The 19,930-nt window shown below is 37.7% G+C and overlaps 1 protein-coding gene across 1 annotated transcript in view; it reads right to left on the bottom strand.

Moving 5' to 3' along the window:
• GCSAML (germinal center associated signaling and motility like) overlaps positions 1 to 18,634 on the bottom strand; it is a 53,213-nt gene extending 34,579 nt beyond the window's left edge. The window contains exon 1 of the mRNA XM_055552296.1: positions 18,543 to 18,634. Within this exon, the coding sequence (XP_055408271.1) occupies positions 18,543 to 18,571 (29 nt within the window). The 5' untranslated portion in view covers positions 18,572 to 18,634. The remainder of the gene's footprint in view (positions 1 to 18,542) is intronic.
• Positions 18,635 to 19,930: the final 1,296 nt, after the last annotated feature.

Below are 19,930 nucleotides of genomic sequence, written 5' to 3'. Positions count from 1 at the left end.
GAAGGACTGATGCTGATGATGAAACTGAAGCTCCAATACTTTGGCCACCTGATGGGAAGAGCCGACTTATTGGAAAAGACCCTAATGCTGAGAAAGATTGAAGGCAGGAGAAGGGGATGACAGAGGATTAAATAGTTAGATGGCACCATCAACTCAATGGACATGAGTTTGAGCACACTCCAGGAGATGATGAAGGACAGGGAAGCCTGGTATGCTGCAGGGGGTCCATGGGGTCGCAAAGTTGCAAGCAGTCCATGGGGTTGCAAAGAGTCAGACATGACTGAGCAACTGAACAACAACAACAAAGTAAGTCAGACAAAGAAATAATGTTTATATCACTTATATATGGAATCTAAAATATAATGCAAATGAATATATGCAAAAGATATTCACAGATATAGAAAACAAACTAGTGTTTCCCAAAAGGGAGAGAAAAAGAAAGAAGGGCATATTAGAGATATGGGATTAAGATATTATAAATAGATAACCAACAAGAAGATACTGTATAGCACTGGAATTATAGCCATTTTCCTGTAACAACTTTGAATAGAGTATAATCTGTAAAAATACTGAATCAGTATGCTGTATACTTGAAATTAATAAAGTATTAGAAGTCAAATATACTTAAATAAAAATAATAAAGCTAAAAAAATCAGAAAAAGCACATGACAATCAACTAGGTGTTATCCCATACAGGGTAGATTATCAATACAAATAACCAAGACATGGAAGCAACCTAAATTTACCTCTACAAATGAATGGATAAAGAAGATGCAGTACATATATTCAATGAAATATTACTCAGCCATTAAAAATAATGTCATTTGCAGCAACATAGATGGACATACAGATTGTTATCCTTAGTGAAGACAAATACTGTACAATATTGCTTATATAGAGAATCTAAATAAAATGATACAAATGTTCTTACAAAACAAAAACACATTCCCAGACCTACAGAGCAAACTTATGGTTAGCAGAAGGAAAGGGTCTAGGGGAGGGATAGATTAATAAGAGTTTGGGACTGACATGTACACATTGCTGTATTTTAAATGGATAACCAACAAGGACGTACTGTAAAGCAAAGGGAACTCTACTCAATGTTATATAAAAACCTACATGGGAAAGAGGAGAGTGAAAAAGTTGGCTTAAAGCTCAACATTCAGAAAACTAAGATCATGGCATCCAGTCCCATCACTTCATGGGAAATAGATGGGGAAACAGTGGAAACACTGGCTGACTTTATTTTTCTGGGCTCTAAAATCACTGCAGATGGTGATTTCAGCCATGAAATTAAAAGACATTTACTCCTTGGAAGGAAAGTTATGACCAACCTAGACAGCATATTAAAAAGCAGAGACATCACTTTGTCAACAAAGGTCCATCTAGTCAAGGCTATGGTTTTTCCAGTGGTCATGTATGGATGTGAGAGTTGGTCTATAAAGAAAGCTGAGCACCGAAGAATCGATGCTTTTGAACTGTGGTGTTGGAGAAGACTCTTGAGAGTCCCTTGGACTGCAAGGAGATCCAACCACTCCATCCTAAAGGAAATCAGTCCTGGGTGTTCATTGGAAGGGCTGATGTTGAAGCTGAAACTCCAATACTTTGGCCACCTGATGCAAAGCACTGACTCATTGGAAAAGACCCTGATGCTGGGAGGGATTGAGGGCAGGAGGAGAAGGGGATGACAGAGGATGAGATGGTTGGATGGCATCACTGACTCAATGGACATGGGTTTGGGTGGACTCCAGGAGTTGGTGATGGACAAGGAGGTCTGGCACGCTGCAGTTCATGGGGTTGCAAAGAGTCGGACATGACTGAGCGACTGAACTGAACTGAGTTGATGTGGGAAAATCATTTGAAAAAGAATAGTTACATGAATATGTATAACTGAATCACTTTGCTATACCACCTACAACTAATATGATAGTCCTAATCAACTTCAAATTAAAATTAAAAGTTTAAAAAAAGAACCATATCATCAACTATTTGAACTTCAATGCCATTATTGATTTATACTATATTTTTCACTTAGCTTGTATTAATCTGCTATCAGAAAAATTATAAGCTTAAGCAAATAGATTTTTGTTTGTCCATTATTTGTCCATTTTTCTGAAAATAATTAGAGACAGATATATTTACAGATATTGGGTTGAGACATTCAGTGGTGTTATCTGGCAGACACGCTTGTTACTTTTGCCATGCCTACATTTTTGGTGTCACTATCATGCTTGTATTGTTATTATCACAACCTCAGACGTCATGTCCATGTTCAAAGTAATTATAAAAGGGAAAGTAGATGCCATTTATGCTGAACATATTTATTAGAAATGAAAAAGATTTCATAGGAAGCTCCAGGTCATCTCATTGAACATCTAATGATATGCCTACCTACAAGGGATATTAGAGCTGATTATACTTTGGCCACCTCATGCAAAGAGTTGACTCATTGGAAAAGACTCTGATGCTGGGAGGGATTGGGGGCAAGAGGAGAAGGGGACGACAGAGGATGAGATGGCTGGATGGCATCACTGACTCGATGGACGTGAGTCTCAGTGAACTCCAGGAGTTGGTGATGGACAGGGAGGCCTAGCGTGCTGCGATTCATGGGGTTGCAAAGAGTCGGACACGACTGAGCAACTGATCTGATCTGATCTGATTTGATATTGCTAAAATAAATAAAATCAAAATTATATTAGTAAGGAATCTTGAGGAATGGATATGGGTCATGCAACTGTATTTCCAATTCACTAATAGAGAAAAAAAAGACAAGGAAAAAAGTCTTTCCTAATCATTTCCTATTACTTGTTAACAATCTCTTATTCACAAGCCCGAAGTTTACTTAGACACTGCTAAGACAGGACAGTAAAGTCAGTAACTTAATACAGTTCTGAATTGATAATAGATTTTATGTTCATTATTTGATTGTTTTCCCACTACCATCTCTGTTTATCAAACACTGATTGCTATCAGAACTCTAAGCCATTAATTTAAAAAAAAATGAAAGAAACCTATTAACATATTTACCATCTTAGAAATCTAACCAAAAAATTTAAAGATTATCTCAACAATTTCAAAAATTCTTTTTATACTATTAATGGCACCCCACTCCAGTACTCTTGCCTGGAAAATCCCATGGATGGAGGAGCCTGGTAGGCTGCAGTCCATGGGGTCGCTAAGAGTTGGACACGACCGAGCAACTTCCCTTTCACTTTTCACTTTCAAGCATTGGAGAAGGAAACGGCAACCCACTCCCTTGTTCTTGCCTGGGGAATCCCAGGGAAGGGGGAGCCTGGTGGGCTGCCGTCTATGGGGTCGCACAGAGTCGGACATACTGAAGCAACTTAGCAGCAGCAGCAGCAGCCACATTAATAATAAAAATTCTCATAAAATGTATTATAAGTTGAAACTTCTTTATTTTGATAAAAGCAATATATCAAAAGCATACAGCAAAGTTAATGAAAACAAAACAAGAAAAAGGCAGGAGCTGTAAAAAATGAAAAGAAATAGAAGTCTTGTTTGTAGTTTACATATTAACTATATGTAAAACCCAGTAGCATTAACTTAACAAACCAGTAAATGACAAAGTTAGCGAGACTGGTAGACACAAAACAATCTTACAAAATTCAATAGCATTTTAACAACACTAGGCTAGAGTAGAATGTACTTTATCTGATATTATAAATAGTACCTAGAAATCAACCTAAACAAAGAATGCAAGAAAAACAAAAATTACAACTCTTTTCGAATACACTAAAATTTTGAATAAAGTTACACACAACTGTTTTGACTGGAATAGTGGTTGCATTAACATAGCTTTTTGTCCTGAAATTAATCTATATAGCTAATGTTATCCCAATCAAAATTCAAGCTGACACTTTTGATTAACTCAACTTAGTTTTTAATAAATATGAGAGGTAAAAGTCCTCAAAAATTTAAATCAATTTTCAAGTGAAGAACAAAGAGGGCATGTTCTGAGCATAGTTAATGGGCATTTTTAATATCTATTCCATCTTTTTTCTGGAAAAAGGAAAGTGATGACTGCCTTCTTCAGAATCATTTGCCACCAATATTGAAACTGCAAATTATATGCTGCTCAAAGTGTGAAGAGGCCTTTTTGTGGCTCTTCCTCCAAAAGTCAGGTTCACAGACAAGAAGTTTTTGTGCATCAGCCTTCTGGTGTCCATTCTCAAGCCCCATAGACAGTACTGGTGGGGAAATTTTTAATGTAGAATCACCCTAGAAATCTCTTAGGCAGGGTAGCTTGGTCAATTTCGTAGGGTAAAAGTATGTTTATAAAGAGGCCCAGACTGAAAACCACAACTAGAGCCATTCCAGGGATTTTGTAGGTACCAAATTCTTTACATTAAAACCTATCCTACTAAAATCATTCTGCTATGGTTTGTATTTATTACATCAAACCTCTGTGATGTTATAGAGAATAACATCACACCAGATATCAAGTCATACTACAAAGTCATAATAATAAAATCTATATGCTGCTAGTAAAGGAATACAAGACATAAACCAATCATATGTAGACACTTTATATATAATATAGAAGTAATTATAGTTCAATGGGAAAAGAATAGATCTTCTAGTAATTGAAGTTGCAAAATCTGGGTCATTTTTTTGAGAGAAAAAAAGCAAAATCCCTAACTTAATCCATATACTAATAGAGATCAAAGATCTAATGAAAAAAATCAGTACAAGAAAATTCAGAGTAATAGCTTTGCTACATAAAAATGGGAGAAAACTTCTTCCTAAGGAATTACCCAAGAGAAAAGAAAACATATATTTACAAAAGCATTTAAATATGAATATTTATAGTAGCTTTATTCATTATAGCCCAAAATAGAAAGTAACTCAAATACTATGAATAGAAGAATGTATAATCATACTCTTGTGTATTTGCACCTAAACAGACTCTGGAATATTCAGTAACAAAAAAGAATGGACTTTTGTCACATGCAACAGTACGAATGAGTCTCTTCATTAATGTTGACTGAAAAGCAAACACAAAAAACTACATATTTTATGAGCTCATTTGTAAAAAAAATAAAAATGGGAATAGAAGAGTACTTTGAGGTGATTGAGAAGAGGCATGAGGAAAATTTCTGTGATGATGAAAAATTATATGTCATAATTGGGGTGTTCTATAGGTATACACATGTTCTATAACTATACACATGTTCTATAACTATACACATGTTCTATAGATATATACCACCTTCCATAGGTATACACATTTGTAAAACTCAACAAGTGTTACACTTAAAATTTGCTCATTTTGCCATATGCAAATTTTGCCTTAATACAGAAATCAATTAAAGGAAAATTATCTTAAAAGAACCAAACCACTAACCATGAGGCAAAAACTTGACAAATTTTATTACATCAACATTTAGGACTTCAGGCATTAATAAATAAAAATGAAGCAAGTAGATAGATGCCAGGTAAGATTAGATATTTGTTACGGCTAACAAACTTGAATCAGTCTCCTGAACCTCTTCCTAGTCCTATCTGTGCACTTCCCTATAAAATCCAATTTTAGTAAAAATCCTGCCAAGATGCTCTAACCAGAACCCCACCAAGCTCCTCATCCTCCACCATCCACCAAGAGATTTCTGATCATCATGGCCTGTCTTCAACAAGAGTTCTGTTAGATCGGTTGAGCCAGAACCACTTTTAACCCTATTTCCTCTTAGTAAATTGTCATCCACTGACCCTTACCCTGTTCCTTGACTGTAAATTCTTTCAGCCCCATCTCTCTCCCCAGCTATAAAATCAAGTTTTCCTTGCCATCTTCAACAAGTGTCATTACTTTTTTCTTTAACCTGGCTAACACTGAAAAGGTGAGTCTATAATATTCAAAAGGTGTTTGTTAATCCACAAGAATTCAAGAAACCAAAGAGGGGGAAAAAGATGAGCAAAAAAGTTTCTGTTTGGGTATTTTGTTTTGCTTTAATTTATTTCTGATTGGAGGACAATAGCTTTACAATAATGTTTTGATTTCTGCTGTACAACAATGTGAATAAGCCATAAGTATACATATATCCTCTCCCTCTTGAGCCTCCCTCCCACCCAACTCCTCAATTCCCAGCCCTCTAGGTTATCACAGAGCACCCTGTGTAAAAAAGCTAGCTAGTGGGAAGCAGCTATGTAGCACAGGGAACTCAGCTTGCTGCTCTGGGAGCAGAGGCTTTGGATAGTAAACATTACCTGTGGTGGATTCATTTTGATATTTGGCAAAACTAATACAATTATGTAAAGTTTAAAAATAAAATAAAATTTAAAAAAAATAATAATAAGCTTCAGAGCCTAAGAAGCACCTGAATAGATACACAAAATCACCAATAAACAACCAGAGAAATGAAAATTAAAATAAAAATTGGTTACAAATTTACATTTAAAATATATGGCAAAATTAGAAAACATGCATTTTTCAAGTACAGGAACAGATGTGAAGATCCAAAAACTCCAGAAAGGGAGAGTAGAAGGTGTAGCCTTCTGGTAAAAAAATGGTGTATATTCCAGGTCACTCCTTCCAAAGGGATATAAGAGGTATGTTTTAGATATCCACAGCAGGACTTTGGTAGGTGGGTTGGCAATGAATGGATGGTGTGAAGCAAGTGCAGATACAAAGTTACAAGGCAGATACACTCACTCTAATAAATATAGATCTCAAAGATATTGATGAGTATAGAAGAAAACAGACTAAGTTGATATTGTTATTATTTGCATATTTTAACATTTCAAACACTCTAAGGCTACAGATGAAATAAATTAAAATTGGTACTTATGGGAAGAGGAATGAGATTGGGAATTAGGGAGGAAAGAGAAAACATGATGAGAATGGCCTTACATAGGTGGCTCAGTGGTAAAGACTCTGCCTGTCAATGTAGGAGATGTGGATTTGATTCTCAAGTTGGGAAGATCCCCCAGAAAAGGAAGGACAACTCACCCCAATATTCTTGCCTGGGAAATCTCAAGGACAGAGGAGACTGGCAAGCTACAGTCCACAAAGTCATAAAAGAGTCAGACACCACTTAGTGACTTAACAACAACAACAAGATACCACCCCTTACTGCTACTACTATTACTATTACTACTACTAATTCACTTTAGTCGTGTCCAACTCTGTGTGACCTCATAGACAGCAGCCCACCAGGCTCTGCTGTCCCTGGGATTCTCCAGGCAAGAACACTGGAGTGGGTTGCCATTTCCTTCTCCAATGCATGAAAGTGAAAAGTGAAAAGGAAGTCACTCAGTTGTGTCCAACCCTCAGCAACCCCATGGACTGCAGCCTTCCAGGCTCCTCCATCCATGGGATTTTCCAGGCAAGAGTACTGGAGTGGGGTGCCATTGCCTTCTCCTTAGTCTTCCTGTTAGTGGTGATTCCTTTGTTCCTTTCTCTGCTTTTAAAGCACCTGCCACTTTATTAGAACCTAGATGAAGATAACAATGCAAAATACTTTTCAATGGTCACAAAGAGTAGTTTGTTTTGAAAATCTTTAACACATTCTTTCTATTTTTTGGAAAGGAGAAAAGCATCACCAAGAGTCATCAAATTCTACACTTAATTACTAACTAATGAGAATAAAGAGAAAAAAAAAACACGATCATCTACACATGAAAAATTCATCTGCTTCAAAGTCAGGTACTTCAGTCTCTGATGCCTGGCTAAGCACTTGACCCGGAACACAATTTTAAAAGTAAGAGCAGAATGATGAGATGGTAAATGAATTTCCTCTTAAGGTACATTTTCCTATTCTTTAGTCAATTTACTACTTCCCCTTTCTGAATACAGAGGCATACTAAAGTCTTATTCTCTGGGGAATATCCAAGCTTTTAATTTAGTTACTTTAGCCCTGAGCAGGAATGTAAAAATTCTTCATAAACAATTGTGGAGATCTGGTTATAAAATTCTGTCCAAAATGTAAGTTCTAAATCCATGTTGCCTGAGGAAATATGGACTGGGTCTAATTCCACGAGAGGCAATATAGATTTTCCGTTATTGAATTTTCCTTTAAACTATCATCTTTGAAAGACTGCGTCATACAGAGATCATAAAATATTTAAGATGATAAAGAACAATAAAACTATTAATCTTATAATTTTAAAGTTTTCTTGCACTGTTCAGAAATTTTATTATTTTTAGTCAATATGGGCCTGTTTGCATGCTGTGTACATATATAGATGCAAACTTGAAGTAGATAGATGATGTAGAGGAGAAAAAGTCTTCCTCTAATTTCTTTAGGTCTCCACCTGGGCCTAAAAATTAAACTGACATGAAGCAGACTAACAGGAGAAAAACATACAAATTTTATTTAATTTTTACATGCATATGAGAGCCTTCACTTGAGAAAGAAAACCAAAAGAAGTGACCAGGGCAGGAAGCTTGTATATCTTTTAGACAAAGGCACAATAAGCTTGTAAAACATTGACAAGGCAGAGGGATTGAGCTAGAACTAATAAATGACAAAGGTGTAACAAGTTTTGTTAACATAGCTTTTTGACCCTAAATTCCTTGTCTCTGGTGATAGGAATTTCTCTCTTCCCTTTCACATAAGAGATTCATCTCCTGCTTTCAGGGAAGAAAGGCAAGTTTTGGGAAGTCAGAACAACCATCCTGCTTCTGCTGTCCTTGAATTCCTTCAGCTTGAGATAGTCAATATACCAAGGCACCATATTTTAGGGTAGTACATCCTGAACCCTATCATTGGACAGATGGAGAGAAGATTCACACTTTCTAAATATAATGTATGTGTCAGCTATAGATTTCCAGAAGAAGGAAACAGTTCTTTTTATCCATTTAATGCTGAACAATAGACAAGCTACAGGCAGAGGGCTTCATGTCATCCCCTCATACTCCTCTGAGAACCACCAGCAGGCTTCCCACCTTCCCATGTTCCAGAAGGTCCAAAGTACCCTCTTCTTGGAAAGAAGAGAAGTCTTATAGAAAACCTCTCTCAAGTAATCAAATGAAGATCGTGGGCTTTGGAGTCTTGCTAGCTACATGTTTGATGACTTAAACCACCCCTTCTAACCGAGAGACTGAAACCCTTGCACTCTTAATTTCAAAACATATAAAAATGGGGATAACAATATCTCCTTTGTGGTATCATTGTAATGATTTAGCTCAACTATACAATATTTCAGCACTTGTTCAGTTGCTTGATAAGTGTTATCTCCCTTTCCCCTCAATGCCATTGGTTTAGAGCGTCTGAGAGTGAGAGCTGGAAAATCTTTGGCACAAGTCTAATGGCTCTTTCATTCCATGAATGACCACGCAGAGGCATGGGGTAATGGCTGAGTCTGGAGAATAAAAAAGTGTTATCAGAGACAAAGGGAAGGGGGAGAGCTGAGTCTGATTCTTATCCTTTCTGTTTCCTCTGTCTGGCAGATTTGATGGGGATTTATTTGACAGTTACGGGAGGAAGTTGGGAAGTACCACCTCGCCTAAGATTCGTCACTGCTCTCTCTGTTTCTGTGTCTCCTTCATCTCCAAATATGTGCAGCATATCCCAAGAGTCTCTAATAATGGAAAGGTCCCCAGGAGAGGCCGGGAAGAGACTTATATGTCATTCGGGGGAATAATTTTTTCCTTCTCTCATGCCACATTTGTGATCTAAATGACTGACAAACACCAAAGTGAAGTGCATTTACTTTCACCAAACCTCTTTTTTTTTCCATTTTGGTTGTTCCTGCTGAATTTTAGCTCTTCATTTCCTTTTAATTCATCTATTTTTTAGAACTTCTTAACTTTGTCCATTTTTCTCCATTTCACCTTACACACTGAGGACAGACAATTCCCTTAACATATAAGCCACATTACATCTTTCTCCACTCATAAATGTTCATTGCATTATCACTTCCTAGATGCCTTTGAAGACTTTTTAATCATCAAATGCCAAATCTCATTTTCAAATTCTTCTTCTATGGGGATTATCCTTGAGCAATATGCTCTAATTTTGACAACTGTACTTCCTGAAACACCATGTACTTCAAACTCTTATACGTTTTCACACATTGTCCCTTTAGTTTGCAATCTTTTCCACTTTGTTCAGCCTGCCTAACATTTGCAGAACAATCCAAGCTGCAATTATTCAAACATGCCCTACATCCTTGCCAGTCCAAATCAGAATTCCATTCATCCCTTCCTCTTGTTTCTATAGCACACTATTTGGGCTTCTATGAAGAATACATTAACATCTGCCCTGTCTGAAAAAAAAGAGGTTGTTGTGGTATAGTGGAAATGACACATGACTTGGTATCAGAAATTACTGATATATCCTGGTAATCACTTCACAACATATACGTGTGTTAAATCATCATTTGTACACTGTAGTTTCATCATTTTATAGCAGAAGTGACCTTGAAAAGCTTTTATCATCTCTCAGCTATATAATTTCTAATTTTTTAAAGTACAGAACAGCCATTAGGTACAGTATTTGTTCAAGGGGTTTATCACCTTTTTAATCGGCACCCACTGTAGTCCCTCTTCTATGTTATTATTTTCTTAAGGCCAAGAGTGCTATCTCATATAGGCTTCCCATAAAGTCTGACTGACCTTAAAAGAGGGAAGCACTTTTCATCATGGCATACGTGAATTCAACTCTTTGAGCACAACTGTTCCACTTCACCTTCATCACCACAGAAGACATACCAATGGTCAACAGCTGCCTGGAAATGTTCAACATCACTAGTTATCAGTGAAGTGCAGATCAAAATCACAGTGAGTTATATCATCTCACACCTATTAAAATGGCATGGCTGTTATCAAAAATATATTGTGTGTGTGTGTGTGTGTGTGTGTGTTGTTTTATAGCTGAGTCATATCTGACTCTTTGTGACCGCATGGACTGTAGCCCTCCAGGCTTCTCAGTCTGTGGGGATTCTTCAGGCAAGAATACTGGAGTAGGCTGTCATGCCCTCCTCCAGGGGATCTTTCCAATCCAAGGATCAAACCAGGTCTCCGGCAATGCAGGCAAATTCTTTACCCTCTGAACCACCAGGGAAGCCCAAGAATATTGGAATGGGTAGCCTGTCCCTTCTCCAGTGGATTGTCCCAACCCAGGAATTGAACTGGGGTCTCCTGCATTGCAGGTGGATTTGTTACCAGCTGAGCTACCAGGGAAGCCAATATATATATACATATATATATATATATATATATATATATATATGCAGATATTGGCAATGGTGTGGAGAAATTAGAAACTTTGTGCATTGTTGGTATGTAGACAAATTATGCACGCACTATGGAAAACAGTATGATGACTTCTCAAAAAAATTAAAAACAAAATAATTATTTCTTAGTATACATATACTCTTTTACTTTTAAATATATGTCCAAAGAAATCAAAATCAGGGTCTCAAAGAGATATCTGCCTTCCCATGTTTACTGCAGCATTATTCACAATAAATAAGATATGGAAACAACACAAACCCATTCACAGATGAATAAAGAAATTGTGGCATGTAGCATATACATACTATCTAAAATTATTTAGCCATAGAAAGAAAGTATTCTACCTTTTACAACAACATGGATGAATCTTGAGTATATTATGCTTAAGTAAAATAATCCAGTCACAGAAGAACAAATACTGCATGACTTCAATTATATGTGAAACTGAAAATAATTGTAGCATGGAAGCATATAAACTACCATATGTCAAATAGATAGCAAATGGAAATTTGCTTTATGACTCAAGGCTCTAACTGGGGCTCTGTAACAACCTAGAGGGGTGGGAAAGGGTGGGAGGTGGGAGAGTGATTCAAGAAGGAGGGGGCATATGTACACCTATGGCTACTTCATGTATGGCAGATATCAAACCAATATTGTGAAGCAATTATTCTTCAATGAAAACTAAGTAAGTTTTAATTTTTTTAAAAAAGAAAATAGTTGAACTCATAGAAGCAGAAAGTAGAGTGGTTGTTGCAAAGGGCTGGAAAGAAAGAGAAAGGGAGAATTGCTGCTCAATAATATCATGTTTCTGTTATACCATATAAATTAGTTCCAGAATATGCAGCACAACATAGTTCCTATAGTTAATAATAAGTTATTGTATGCACAATAACTTAAAATATAACTTAAATCTTAAAATATATTAAGATCTCATGTTAAGTGTTCTTAACTCAGACACAAAACACACACAGAGAGAGACAAAACAAAGAAACTGGAGGTGATGGTTCAGTCAGTTCACTCGTTCAGTTGCGTCCAACTTTTTGTGACCCATGGACTGCAGAATGCCAGGCCTCCCTGTCCATCACTAATTGCTGGAGCTTGCTCAAACTCATGTCCATTGAGTCAGTGATGCCATCCAACCATCTCATCCTCTGTTGTCCCCTTCTCCTCCTGCCTTCAGTCTTTTTCTTTTTTTATTTATTTTTTTTTTACTTTACAATACTGTATTTGTTTTTGCCATACATCAACATGCATCCGCCACGGGTGTACACGTGTTCCCCATCCTGAACCCCCCTCCCACCTCCCTCCCCATACCATCCCTCTGGGTCATCCCAGTGCACCAGCCCCAAGCTTCCTGTATCCTGCATTGAACCTGGACTGGCGATTCATTTCTTATATGATATTATACATGTTTTAATGCCATTCTCCCAAATCATCCCCCACTCCCTCTCCCACAGAGTCCAAAAGACTGTTCTATACATCTGTGTCTCTTTTGCTGCCTCGCATACATCAGGGTCTTTTCAAATGAGTCAGTTCTTTGCATCAGTTGGGCAAAGTATTGGAGTTTCAGCTTCAGCATCAGTCCTTCCAGTCAATCAATATTCAGGACTGATTTCCTTTAGGATTGACTTGTTGGATCTCCTTGCAGTCCAAGGGACTGTCAAGAGTCTTCTCCAACACCACAGTTCAAAAGCATTGATTCTTTGACACTCAGCCTTCTTTATGGTCCAACTCTAACATGCATACATGACTACTGGAAAAACCCTAGCTTTGACTAGGAGGACCTTTGTTGGCAAGGTAATGTCTCTTCTTCTTAATATGCTATCTATGTTGTTCATAATTTTTCTTCCAAGGGGCAAGCATCTTTTAATTTCATGGCTGCAGTCACCATCTGCAGTGATTTTGGAGCCCAAAAAACTAGTCTTTCATTGTTTCCATTGTTTCCCCATCAGTTTGCCACGAAGTGATGGGACCGGATGCCATGATCTTCATTTTCTGAATGTTGAGTTTTAAGCCAGCTTTTTCACTCTCCTCTATTTCACTCTTAATTATCCCCACTAATTAAGATATTAGTATCTTAATTGTGGTGATGATATCACAGAAGTGTAAATATGTATCAATTTAAAAATACATACTTTAAATATATGAATTTTGCATAACAACTATATCTCAATAACACTTAGAGAAAAAAACCCAGGACAAGCAGTTGTAAAATGTGGAGTGGCCAAGAGGTGACCCTATTAACCTCATGTCCTCTGCCCTCCTCATCCCATTACATACCATACTCTGACTCTCCTCAGGGCCTTTACACATGGTCTCTCTGTCTGGAAGCTAATCCCACAGATTTTTGCCTAATCTGCTTATTCCCAAATACCCATGTCACTCTAATATTAGCTCTCCATGGCATCATACCCCTCCCTTTGCTATATTTCATTCATAGTGGTTATAACTCCCTGAAGTGCACAATTTGCATCATTGTAACCCATTTCTCCTGCTAGAACAAGTTCCATGAGGTAGAATTTTTTTTTCCATCTTGTTCTCAATCATATCTGCAGTACATTGAATGGGGTTCGTTGTGAACTAAATAATTTCTATAAGTAATTCACTGAGGCAAAATGCACTGTAACTCAAGAATCTGAAAATAAAGTTGATTTCAGTACAAATGGAATTAAATAATAGGTATCATTCATTAATCAGCTACTGTGTTCCTGCTAAAAAGAGTTGGACACAACTGAGAGACTAAACTGAACTGATGTTCCTGCTAACATATATGAAAAGTGAAAATTGCTCAGTCATGTCCGACTCTTTGAGACCCCATGAACTGTACAGTCCATGGAATTCTCCAGGAAAGAATAATGGAGTGGGTAGCCTTTCACTTCTCCATGGGATCTTCCCAGCCCAGGGATTCTTGCGTTGCAGGTGAATTCTTTACCAGCTGATCCACAAGGGAAGTCCAAGAATACTGGAGTGGGTAGCCTATCCCTTTTCCAGGGGATCTTCCCCACCCAGGAATCAAAACTGGAGTTCTCTGCATTGCAGGCAGATTCTTTACCAACTGAGCTATCAGGGAAGCCCACTAACACATATACATTGCTTCATTTTATTGTCACAACTAAATCTAGGATCTGGCAATATTATTACCCTCACAGTGCACATACAGTTATGCAATCATAGAAACCAAGGAGCTTATCCAGGATCACAAGAAAAACAGGACAATTATCAAATATAAGCTTAATCTAGCTTCATGATTTTTCAGGTGAATTATTTATTATAAATTATTCATTCCTCCTTTATCCAGTTGTATGAACTGCAAACAGTGCTGCTAACCTGCCTTCTGAAGTTCACCAAGGCAAAGAATACTCTAGACAGAAATTACCCGTATTTTACTTACTGGAAATAAAATAATCTCCCATCACCAATTTATAAATGTATTCAAAAATCCAACACTTTTATATATAATATTGCATTTTTCCAATGAAACCATACATAAGGATAAAAATAACCACTTGGTATGGAAAAATAATGAGATAATCGTATGAACTTCTGAATGGTGTATAGAGCAGAGAGCAAGCCTGAGATAATTATTAGTCTCTACTATAAATGAAAGTTGAATACTTCACTCAGTCCTGTGAGTTCCTTGAGCACTACAGAATCTGGTTGCCTTGAAGTTTGTGGGCATGCAGGAGGACCTAGAATATTCTCTTACTGTGGAGGCATCATTCACAGATGACAACCATGAGAAATCCTAAGACAACATTTGTCTACTTCCTCTTCACATCTTCCTGGACTTTGGCACCCCACTCCGGTACTCTTGCCTGGAAAATCCTATGGACAGAGGAGCCTGGTGGGCTGCAGTCCAAGGGGTCGCTGAGAGTCGGACACGACCAAGTGACTTCCTACTTTCACTTTCCACTTTCATGCATTGGAGAAGGAAATGGCAACCCACTCCAGTGATCTTGCCTGGAGAATCCCAGGGAAGGGGGAGCCTGGTGGGCTGCCGTCTATGGGGTCGCACAGTGTCGGACACAACTGAAGCGGCTTAGTAGCAGCAGTAGCAGCAGAAATCTAACTGATAGGCTTCTCCAGAAGATGGGAATAGGATCCTAAGCAGAGAACAATGGCTAAAGAGTAGAATATGTGTGTGTGTGTTAATTGCTCAGTTGTGTCTGACTCTTTGCGATCCCATGAAGAGAATAAAAAGGGGTTTTTGCAATGACAAGTGTAAGCAAACCAAGACACTTTCATCTCTCTGAGTCTAACTGGCTTCGTTTACAACATGGTTGAACTGAATCAGCATCCTCATGATGCTTTCATGTTTGTAAAGGAAGCAAAATTCATGGCTGTTTTGAAAGAGACCACCAACCTTATCAGAACATGGTAACAGATAAAATTGGATATTTCAAAAATCAATACAGAAAGGAAGACAGCTAAAAATGGAAAGCTCCTTTAAGTCTCAGTAATCTGAAGAGGACAATTTTACCCTCTGCCCTCCTCCAATGAGCGCACATGCTTCTTCACACTAGCCAGAAAACATTTATTGAGAGCCTTCTTTCTGCAGATCATTAGCAAGAATTTCAGGGATTTTCCGAGTTTAAGAGTACTATCCTCATGGTCAGAGAACACATTATCTAAAAGTCTTACACCCATATAACCATGACAGAGCAAGATGCGTTTAGTGCCATCAGTGTGTATGAACCATTTACAAGTCATTGAATAGTGAAAGAATAATTTCTGGCAAAGACCAGGAAGATGTAATATCTGGCCAAAACATGAATAATATGTTTTGACAAATAAGAAATGGTTGAAAATGAACCTTGGAGCAAGAATTCTGACAGCTAAGGCACACTTGAACTCAAATGGGCCAAGAGACCAAACTGACAAAATCCATACAACATATTTATGACAGAAAGGGGAAAAAAAGGTATATTTAACTAAGTACACATTCTTTAGATTTCTATTTTGTTCTACATTCTAGACAGTTATGGGGGCTGTAAAGATACATTCAAAGTAAAAATTGCTTTGGAGAGACTCCATTAGTAAGTAGAAATTACTTAATTAGAGGCTGGTTGCTAAGCAAGACAGTGAGGCAATGCCCAAAGGGAGAAGAGAACAAGGAGGGAGTGATTAAAACAATATATAGGACTTTAAATTCTAAAACAAATGTTCCACAGTTTATATGTTAGCTAGTGGGAAATGGATATATTCATTGGAACACAGGAGCAATAAGTTGAGTGTCGGAAGGCCAGATCAATCTACCTGTATTACAGATCACATCTAAATGGCCAACAACAACTCTCTGGAAAAGACCCTGATGCTGGGGAAAATTGAAGGCAAGAGGAAAAGGGGGCAACAGAGGATGAGATGGTTGGATGGTTCATCAACTCAAGGGATGTGAGTCTGAGCAAACTCCAGGAGACAGTGAAGGACAGGGAAGTCTGGCATGCTGCACTGAATGGGGTCACAAAGAGTCAGACACAACTTAGAGACTGAAAAACAACAATCATTAACTATCAGGGAAATACAAATCAATCAAAACCACAATGAGATATCACCTCATTAGTATGGCTATTATCAAGAAAAACAAGAGAAAAAAGAAAAAATAATCTTTATCCATTGATCTATTGCTCAATACTTAGGTTATTTTTATGTCTTGGCTGTTGTGAATAATGCAGCAACAAACATAGGAGGATCCAGTTATCATTTCTTTTGCATATGTACCAAGAAGCAAGAATGCTAGATCATATGATTGTTGCATTTTTTAATTATTTAAATTGTTTTCCACAGTGACTGAACCACCAACAGTATACAAGTCTTTCTTTTTCTCTACACCCTTGCCAACACTTGATATATCTTGTTTGGAAACAATCTAAAACCACAGATGAATGGATAAAAAAGATGTGTCTTGTAAAGCAATTATATTTCAATAAAGAATAAAATAAAAGTTATTCCAACAACAACAAAAAAATGTCTATATATCTTAGGCAAAGAAAAAATTATTTACCTATAAGAGGGAAGTGTTTGATGAGGATAGGGATAAAAAATCACCCACAGTGTGGAGAAAAGGGAACCCTCTTACACTGTTGGTGGGAATGCAAACTAGTACAGCCACTATGGAGAACAGTGTGGAGATTCCTTAAAAAACTGGAAATAGAACTGCCTTATGATCCAGCAATCCCACTGCTGGGCATACACACTGAGGAAACCAGAAGGGAAAGAGACACGTGTACCCCAGTGTTCATCACAGCACTGTTTATAATAGCCAGGACATGGAAGCAACCTAGATGTCCATCAGCAGATGAATGGATAAGAAAGCTATGGTACATATACACAATGGAGCATTACTCAGCCATTAAAAAGAATACATTTGAATCAGTTCTAATGAGGTGGATGAAACTGGAGCCTATTATACAGAGTGAAGTAAGCCAGAAAGAAAAACACCAATACAGGATACTAACACATATATATGGAATTTACAAAGATGGTAACAATAACCCTGTATACGAGACAGCAAAAGAGACACTGAAGTATAGAACAGTCTTATGGACTCTGTGGGAGAGGGAGAGGGTGGGAAGATCTGGGAGAATGACATTGAACATGTATAATATCATGTATGAAACGAGTCGCCAGTCCAGGTTTGATGCACGATACTAGATGCTTGGGGCTGGTGCACTGGGACGACCCAGAGGGATGGTATGGGGAGGGAGGAGGGAGGAGGGCTCAGGATGGGGAATACATGTATACCTGTGGCAGATTCATTTCAATATTTGGCAAAACCAATACAATATTGTAAAGTTTAAAAATAAAATTTAAAAAAATTCATAAAAAATCATAAATAAAATGAAAACAAACAAAAAAATCACCCACAAAAGGCACTACTTAAATTAAAAACACTTGAGTGAATTATTTTGCTTCCACAATTTGTAAGAAGCTGAGTGTTTATTTTCACACTGATCCCATGAAGTCAATGAATGGCAAGATAAGCCCTCTACCCAGATGAAGAAAGAGTTGTAGGAAGATTCAAGTGATCACAGACCCAGGTTGCTGGATAAAAGACGGGATGCACAGTTAAATTTGAATTTCAGATAAACAACTTTTTCAGTTTAAGAATGACCCATGCACAGGGCATGATCTGTGCAATAGTGCTCCAGATATTGCATGAGGGATACTTATACTGAAAAAAAAAAAAATGCATGTATTTATGTGAAATTCCAATCTGACTGGCATCTTGTATTTTTATTTTCTAAATCTGGAAACCTACCACAATTCCAAAGTAAGCCAAGAGAAAGTGGATTGGGAGGTCTCCTTGTCTCTTCTCCCAAGAAGGGCTGTGCCCAGAGTCAGGACTCACCTGATTTCTCTCATGAGATTATTTCCCATCCTCTCACTGTGACTCTCTTTCTCAGATCCTGAGTTTAATTCCACTTGGGGTGTCTTGACCAAAGTAACAGTGGCCACAAAACGGGACAGGATGTTACATCTGACCACTGATTCATACTTTCACCAATGACAAGTTGCCAGAGGATGGGCATAGGCATGGTAGAGAAGGCAGGGGAGGGGAAAAGGAAGAGATATGAGTGTGAGTGTGAGTGTGTGTGTGTGTGTGTGTGTGTGTGTGGTGTGGAAAAATCAGGCTGAAACATGAGAGAATAAATCTAACACTCTGGGTTCATTTTACTTTCAAGAAAATTTCAGGATTTCAGAGTCAGATAGGGCAGGGACTATCCCTATTTCTCAGAAATTTTAGATTTCGAGACTCTTAATATTTTGTCCTCTTCCAAACACACACAAAAAAACCCTCCTATAAGGAAAAGAAATCAAGTTAAAAACAGAACAAACGTCTGTTTGTTCTTCCATTGATAAAAATCAAATCAAATGTAAATGCCTTTCCTTAGTGATCTGATACTTCAGAAGACAAGACTGCAGAGAAAGAGTAAGAAAAATAGAAAAGACTGGACATTATTCAAGATAAGTAAAAATAAATTTTTCTTCCTGTTGTTTTTTCAAGACTAACATTACAAGGGGGAAGGTGACAGGGCCGAGGAGGTTCCTGTATGTTCTTAGGAGATGCTGTCCTTAAGTTCAGCCTTCTTAAAGCACAACTGATCCACCATTCCAAATGCACACACCCCACCTCCCTCTCCTTGTCTCTTCTCCCAAGAAGGGCTGTGCCCAGAGTCAGGACTCACCTGATTTCTCTCATGAGATTATTTCCCATCCTCTCACTGTGACTCTCTTTCTCAGATCCTGAGTTTAATTCCACTTGGGGTGTCTTGACCAAAGTAACAGTGGCCACAAAACGGGACAGGATGTTACATCTGACCACTGATTCATACTTTCACCAATGACAAGTTGCCAGAGGATGGGCATAGGCATGGTAGAGAAGGCAGGGGAGGGGAAAAGGAAGAGATATGAGTGTGAGTGTGAGTGTGTGTGTGTGTGTGTGTGTGTGTGTGGTGTGGAAAAATCAGGCTGAAACATGAGAGAATAAATCTAACACTCTGGGTTCATTTTACTTTCAAGAAAATTTCAGGATTTCAGAGTCAGATAGGGCAGGGACTATCCCTATTTCTCAGAAATTTTAGATTTCGAGACTCTTAATATTTTGTCCTCTTCCAAACACACACAAAAAAACCCTCCTATAAGGAAAAGAAATCAAGTTAAAAACAGAACAAACGTCTGTTTGTTCTTCCATTGATAAAAATCAAATCAAATGTAAATGCCTTTCCTTAGTGATCT

Source organism: Bubalus kerabau, chromosome 1 (genome assembly GCF_029407905.1).
Source record: "Bubalus kerabau isolate K-KA32 ecotype Philippines breed swamp buffalo chromosome 1, PCC_UOA_SB_1v2, whole genome shotgun sequence".
NCBI classification, from domain to species: Eukaryota; Metazoa; Chordata; class Mammalia; order Artiodactyla; family Bovidae; genus Bubalus; species Bubalus kerabau.
Note: the sequence above shows the minus strand (reverse complement) of the source record. Positions and strands in the feature narration are given on the sequence as shown.